Here is a 7,817-nt window from a genome sequence, read left to right as displayed (position 1 = left end):
GACGGACACGAGAGCGGTTGCATAAGCCCGCTTTAATGCTTTTTTAAAAGCAGAAGGGCGGGCTAAAAATGGATTCGAAACTTGGACCTCCCCGCAGGTAGGCCCGGAGCGGCCCAGTGTCCCCACCGTATCTCTCTACACCGTGTTCCGGTCGCAACGCCTCAGAAGCGGGGTCCCGGCCGCCCACAGTCTCCTGTCTATTATACACCGTTTTAGTCTCATGGCCGCAGGCCCGCCTGAAAGCTAATTTTGAGATCCTCCTGGAGCCCGACAGCCCAAAAAAGAAAGAGGAGTCTTGCAGCCAGTGTTAGCAAGCAGGCCTGTTATTCCGCCAAACGAAGCTGTTCTTCCGCCAAACGAAGTTGCCAGCGTCACTTCGCTTCGCAGGCAACTACGTTCGGCAGGGGCTGGGCCTGCTTGGCCTGCCGGTGGGGTTTTGTGGGGCCTACGGCCGGACCGACGGGTCACTATATGAATTTCGAGCAAACTTAGGCTTTCGGGGGGCTTGCGGCCCTTAAAATTAGCTCCTTGCACATGAGAATAGACTGTAACGGTGCGACACCGTGATTACACCCCACCCTTCTACTATGAAAATGAGTAGAAAAATAACGAGCACAGTTTTCAGCTTGTATTAATTCTCAGACAGTCTGAAAACTTGACTTTCTGCCATTGTTTTAAGTATATCGACCTCTACCTATAGAAGACACGGCAATTGTTAGTTTCGAAAAACTGGGTAACAATTCACGTCATTTTCCCCCTGATGGCGGTGGCAACCTCGTTTGGTGGAAGGGGACGGGGTCTGGGACTACGTGTAGGCTAGTGACCATGTTTTCTTACATACATGTTTTATGTTTGTTTTTTCGCACAGGGAAAGGCATAAGTATTTTCGACTACGGTTACCACAACCCAAAAATGGCGAAAAATCTCAACGGCGACGTCGCAGCCGATTTTTACGGGCACTACAAAGAGGACATTGCATTAGCAGCCAAGATGGGAGTAAGTCCGAACAAGCAGGCCCGCCCTTCCGCCAAACGAAGTTGCCAGCTTCGCTTCGCTGCGCCGGCAACTCCGTTCGGCAGGGGCCAGGCCTGCTTGGCCTGCCGGCGGCGATGGTCGGGCCTGCGGCCCGACCATTTCTGTCACACGATTTGCTGTAGAACATAATCAAATAATGTAACAGCCCTTCGGCCCGCAAAGCCCGTCGTCCTTAAAATTTGCCCCGTAGACACGAGAAAGGGATGTAACGGTAAAACACCGCGACGATGTTGATGGCTCGCGCCTTACATTCGGGTTTCTGCGAGCAGACCCAGTCGATTCTTTCTTTCTTTCTTAAATGTTTAAGATATTGGAATGCCTTGCTTACTACAATTTTTCCTCCTCTTTTTGACTCTAGAAATGTTGGTGACATGTTGAAAAGGTTGGCCGAAATGAAGTGATAGTGATAGGGGTTGCCATCCTAACGAAGGCACTTGTTCCAACAGTGGGTGAGGGGAAGCGGGGCTAGTAAGGTGTGCCAAGTGCCGGTGGGGTAACATGAACTTGGGGGAAATGAGGTGGATGAAAAATTAGTGGGCGAAAGTGTGTTGGGCATTGGTGTTTTGGGTCAAAGGCGTTGGGTGAACCGTCCTGATACCAGATTTGCTCCTTGGACATGACAAGCGACTGTAACGGGGCAACACCGTGACTACACCCCACCCTTCCGCTTTTCATAAGAATAAAAAAATTAGCCAGCGCAGACTTTTGATTGTATTGTTTGCCAAACAGTCTTAAAACTTGACTTTTTGCCATTGTTTTAAATATATCGACTTCTAGGGCAGATACAGTGAAAGATACGGCAAATCCGCGGATAGTTCCTGATTCAGAATGTGTTGTTTTAGAGCGGCCCTTCCTCTAACATTTTACGATTGGACGCCTCCTTGTACGTCTTTATGTGCAACGTGGTCATTTTCACCGTATTTTCGTCGATAAAACACTCTAGCACCCGAACGGTGCAAGATAGCGTCAAACCCATTTTAGCCCGGATAAGACTACTTTCACAAGTTACTCCTTAGAAGATGCATAAAAAAATCGTACTTTTGGAACCAAAATCTATTTCTTTGTTACCCACTTTGACCCCCTTAGGGGTCGTTGTCAGGATTTGCACCAGGCGTTTCGTTGTCCAGGAGTGACCTCTACGATACCCTGAAATTAGAGCTCTAGCTCATCTCTTTCCTCGTACACGGACGACAGACGGACGGACACGAGAGCGATTGCATAAGCCCGCTTTAATGCTTTTCGTAAAAGCAGAAGGGCGGGCTAAAATGGGTCAAAATGGCCCGTTCAGCCGTTGTTGTGTTAAGCATGTGGAAGTGTAACTTAGAGCTCATACATTTTTGACTTTGTAACAGCTGAACGTTTTTCGATTTTCAATGGCCTGGACACGGATATTTCCCACTCGAACAAATGAGACCAAGAATGAAAAGGGTATAGAGCACTATCACAACCTACTAGACGAGCTGAAGAAGTACAATATGGAGCCGATGGTGAGTTAATTACTAAAGACTACTTACATTATACCATACCCGCCCGGTTGTAGAATATACCATTTACATATACCATATACTATTACCTGTGCAATGTAAGGGTTTGCAAGAATCGAGGGGTCTCCCACTCGTCAACTCGTTGTACACTTGGCCGCGCCCAACTCGCGCCTAACTCGCGTTCAACTCGCGACAACTCGCGAAAACTCGCGAAAACTCACGATCACTCGCGAAAATTCGCGTGTAAATCGCGAAAACTCGCGCCGAAATCGCGCGAAACTCTTTAAAAATTGATTCCAACTCGCGGCCTACTCGCGGCAACTCGCCAACTCGGCAACTCGTTGTACACCTATTTTGGAAACCTCCCTCGGCAAGAATCGTCACTGCATAAAAACCACACGCCGCATCGATTTAGTATTAAAGATGTAATAAGAGCATAGATCGACGCTAATTTTGCCGTTGGTGCCATTCCGTACACTCTCCAGGAACATGCCGATCTTTGCCTTCAACTAGGACGATGGAGTCCTTCTCGATGTGCACGATTGCAGCGTAACAGATGGGTGTGCGACGGTCAAAAAAAAATGCTGGTTACTCTTGAAAGATGCCCCTATAAAAATTGACTTGGGGGTTTTGCAAATTTCGAAATGGAAGTAATCGAAAAAAAAAAATCACAATGGACAAAACAAATTTTTCAATTTTTTCGTATTTTATCTACATGATTTTGTTCGAGTAAATTCATCTCGCTATTTGCGAAAACCCCAGGTTAGAGTGTCCCATATTGTGGCCATTTTGTGGACCTCCGGGCGAAAAATTCGTTCTATTTGCCGTAAGCCAAGCGGTTTTTGAGATACATACAAATTTGGACAATTTTTGGCCCAAATTAGTTAACAGAACGCGTCTTTTTGGTCGCCTCCGTTGTCTCCACGCGTTCACATTGCTTAAAACGTGTTTTTCCGCTTGCGCGACCCCTTAATTCATCTTTAAAAGTCTGATAAAAAATTGCAGCATTCTGAATTTCAAAAGACAACTATTTAAGGGCTGGGCCGTCAATATTTTAATACTTTTGCTATATGGGACAGTCTACCCCAGGTCAACCGCTAGCGACATCTTTTTAGAGTTAGTAGCAATTGTGTTGACAGTCGCAGACTAATCCGTGCACACCGAACAGACTGCATCATCCAGTTGGAGGTGCAGATGGGTATGTTCCTGGAGAGTGCGCGCAACGGGGCCAACGGCAAAATTAGCGTCCATCTATGCTCTTAATACACATTTAATAGTAAATTGATGCGGCGTGTGGATTTTATGTAGTGACTTTTTTCCCAAACCCTTCAATTCACAGGTTTTCCCTCTTAAATACTATCGATGGAAGAAGCACGCATGCAGATTGCTCGTAATCAAGGGAGGGTTCTGTCTACAGTTCTACGCGCAGTTATTAACTGCCGCTTCAAACGCAGCGTGTCTGTTTTTGTTTCTTTTGTACAATACCAGAGTAACAGCGTAATACACGCATTACTTAACGCACTGTGAACGAAAATCCGGAGTGGAAAAGTCTTTGCACGCCACCGCTGCCCAGCTCTCCTTCCCTCTCAACCGTCTGGGACGGGGACAGACGGCGCTCAGTAAAGTCCATGATCCGGGATTTTACCGTGCCCCAGACAGCTGGTGGCTCTGCGTCGACCGTTGTAGCTACGTGGCAAGAAAGTAGTTGTCGGGAGCTTCGTGGACTGTTCGAGACAACTTTCTATTTTACGGCTAAGGCCTTTATTCCTTTTTTTGTTGTTGTTGTTAAGGTCACTCTCTTTCACTTTGACTACCCACAAACACTTGAGGACGACTTCGGCGGCTGGTTGGGTGCAGAGATGCAAGACGAGTTTGCAGCGTACTCTGATTTTCTATTCCAAGAATACGGGAGCAAGGTAAATAACAATCACTCTAACCGCTGGGGTAAGCCGAATCTAAAAAAAAAAAAAAAAAAAGTGCGGCGTATGTTCAAAATAAAAGCAGGGGTTTGTAACTAAACGCATCTTAGTTGTGCGTCAGTAGTGAAACGTAACTAGAACTTTAAATAAAAGTTAAAGTTATGGATCGTCAAAAAGCACTCTCCTTCGTGTTGGCCTCTGATTGAACAAACCGAGAAAAATATGTGCTGGGCTGGGGGTGTCGCGCATCTTTTTTGCTTCAAGGGATCCGATTTGAAGCAAACATGCAACCATATTTTTTCCTATCAAGTTAAACATTTGAACAACCTCTAGCAGTTGTGTGATGTTTCCACGACTACCGCGACAGCTGGAGAAGATCGTGTACTTGGTACTAGTATCAACTGCGCGATGAAGTTAGTACTATTTTAATTTCAATTGCAGGTAAAACACTGGCTGACAATTAACGAAGCTGCATTTTACTGCACAGCACTTGGCAGTGGGTTGCTGTTTCCAAAAACATTTACCACCCCAGCTAAACAAAATGCGTGCTTAAAAAATACGATCATCGCCCACGCCAAGGTACACAAGATCTACGAAGAAAATTACAAGCCACAATATAGGGGTGAGTTGAATTTCACAATATGCCAGAAACAGCTGCCAAGACAATATCGACGTGGGTGGCGAATGTTCGGTCACCTCGCACGTCATCCGGTCTCGAGCAAACTTTCGTTAATGCATATAATTTTGGGACATAAAATGATTGATGGTGCAATTTTCATAAAATTTATTCTACACCCTTACACACTTCTGAAACTCAAACAGTGCCAAGAAGAACAGGTAAACACCTTGCATTTAGGTACATTCTGCTTTGAAGGGTTAAAAGGGGAAAGAAGGCTAAACGATGTACCCCGATAACGCGTATTTATAACTGGGATGCCTCAAAACGGTGACACTTCCTGCAAAACAGTTCCCTGATAACCCTCAAGAATCTCAGTATCAAAACTAAAATAGGAATCGGAACGTTCCTACCCCGAATCCTTGCTGGTCAGTCTCCTCAGATTTTCTCTTGTCACGCGTTTAAATTTCACTACAACTACTGAGACACCTTTGTAAAAGCCCCTTACCTGCAAATCTTTGGTAAGCAGCCCTGATTTGCTGGTAAGCAGTAAATCCGGGATTTTCGTTTTCCACTTTCGAGCCACGAATTATTATTGGAAGGTAAGAGGTTGCTTATTTACAGCAATATAAAAACAATTCATATCATGCAAACCGGCAGAGATAGAGCCTTCTTAAAATTTTCACCCAGAGGGCCGTAAAATTGCGTGTTTAGTCAAGAAAAAAATACGCCCAAAATTGTAGTTTTCAAAACCACCTCTTATGGCAGGTTAGAATAAAACGCAAGGTAAGGTTATGAAAACGTTGAAGGAAAAAACTTAAAAAATGTTTCCAGGAGTTTTCATCCAAAATGGCGCCTGGAAAATACTATTACAACCCAAGAATCGAAAATAAGCGACATACGACCAACCCTAATGTCAGATCCACCAATGAGAGCGCTTGCGGCCACCTATCTACATTACACCTTACTCTGGACTAGCCCAATATGTTTCGCATGTCTCCCCCAAGCCTCACCGTGTATCAATATTTCATGAGACTCTCATTGAAAAAATGTCAACCAACGACAAAAAGGTGGGCCTCTACGTCACGCAGTATCATTTTTGATACACGGAAATTTGCAAGCGTGTCACAATGCGAGTTATTGAGATATCTTTGATCTGTCTTCAGCGCTGCTTACTTTCGACCTTTACCCACAAAACTTGACCACCACCATGAAAATCCGACCCCCCTTACCTACAGCTGTAGGCGCTGCAGTTAGGACCTGCATGGACCCCCTCGCAGGCAGGCCTGTTTTTGGCGCGCCACAGCAACCCACCCAAAGCACTCATGGGGTCGTGAGTGGCATGAATAGAGTCGTCTGGACTTTATCAAATGTATCCATGTCAAAAAAGCGATGTACCTCACAAGTATGCGGCTCCAGACTGTTTTTTGGGAGGTGAATCAAATTTGATACTCCGTGACGTAAAGGGTTAATAACCACAATTTTTTCCATATTTGCGTCGGAAACGACGACCTCGAGGGTCCAAACGGTGGAAGATAGAGCAAAATTGAGAAAATAGAGAAAATTGAAGTCAAAGTATACGTTTTCTTTGGTGCAAGCACATCAAAACCAACAGGGTATTACGGGTAAGCTCGGCGCCGGAAATGGGAGGCGAAGATAGCGCTGGTCCGCTCTGAGCCTCATGGTTTCTGTATCCGCGCGTCTGCTGTCCATTGCTCTGTCGCATTTGTTGTCTACGTCATCTTGCTTCATATTATAGTACGATTACGTGTTCTTATGCAGGCGAAACTATTGTTTTATTCTAAAAATCAAGATTGAAATCCAGACCCTCCATCTAACCTAACGCCACCGTGACAGCAGACGGCCGGATCTAGAAGCCGCGAGACTAAGATTCGACAAGCGCTATCCTCGCCTCTCGTTTCCGGCACTTCGCTTGTCCGGAATACCCTATTCAACCAGCTTGTGATATACATTTCTAGAGGCCAAAAACTTAGTTCTTTGCAGCGAACAGTTAAAAGGAGCGCCAGCGCAGCGATTTGTCACTATGTGCCCCTCACTCTTAAAAAGAAGAAAAACAGCGCAAAATTTTGTAACATTGATATGAAGTTTTTTCAGTAACAAGATTAAAAAATTTTGTAACATATGAGGTTACAAATTTTCTTAACTGCGGATTACAATTATTTGCCTCCTGGTTGCCAAATTTTGTAACATGAGATGTTACAAATTTTCGTAACGTCGCATTACAAATTTTTCTTTTCTGATTACAAAATTTTGTAACATTTTGTGCTGTGGTGTGCAGTTGACGACACCCAGAAATTAGTAGTATTTTCTCATTGCCCTCCCGGAAGGGTCATATCAGTTAGCCAATGCCTCTTCAACAGAAGTGCATACTGAATTACCTGAGAACTTTTGCCTTTGAGTATTGCCACAACCGGTTTCAGCAAAATTGATTTGCCCAATTTAGCCTTTTCCTCGGGACAGTGAATGTTCGTAAGGAGGACGGGAACAATCAGTGGCACTAAATCACCGATTCAAAAATGCAGGACCGTGTAGAAACCGCTACAAATTTCCATGACAATTGTTGTACTTTTACGGGTCACGTTTGTAATTTTTAAACACGTAAATGTTGTAATTGGCTATTATAAAAAAGGCTTAAGATTCTAATACTTACTCATCGTTTCGGGAAACGTGCGGAAGGTCCCCTCACCGGAAGGTCCGGGTTGATGCGGGAGGTCCCCCCTCCTTGAGGTCCCCCCCTGAATA

At 44.9% G+C, this 7,817-nt stretch overlaps 2 protein-coding genes across 2 annotated transcripts in view; both read left to right on the top strand.

Moving 5' to 3' along the window:
- The window catches only part of LOC127748652 (uncharacterized), a 20,713-nt gene extending 13,584 nt beyond the window's left edge, over positions 1-7,129 (top strand). The window contains exons 2-5 of the mRNA XM_052273935.1: positions 869-996; positions 2,388-2,522; positions 4,310-4,435; positions 4,880-7,129. Of these exons, the coding sequence (XP_052129895.1) occupies positions 869-996; positions 2,388-2,522; positions 4,310-4,435; positions 4,880-5,353 (863 nt within the window). The 3' untranslated portion in view covers positions 5,354-7,129. The remainder of the gene's footprint in view (positions 1-868; positions 997-2,387; positions 2,523-4,309; positions 4,436-4,879) is intronic.
- The window catches only part of LOC113211432 (myrosinase 1-like), a 25,846-nt gene that overhangs the window by 3,071 nt on the left and 14,958 nt on the right, over positions 1-7,817 (top strand). The gene's annotated exons all lie outside the window — the stretch shown is intronic.

This window comes from Frankliniella occidentalis, unplaced genomic scaffold (assembly GCF_000697945.3).
Source record: "Frankliniella occidentalis isolate FOCC.00 unplaced genomic scaffold, Focc_3.1 Scaffold315, whole genome shotgun sequence".
Lineage (NCBI taxonomy): Eukaryota > Metazoa > Arthropoda > Insecta > Thysanoptera > Thripidae > Frankliniella > Frankliniella occidentalis.
Note: the sequence above shows the minus strand (reverse complement) of the source record. Positions and strands in the feature narration are given on the sequence as shown.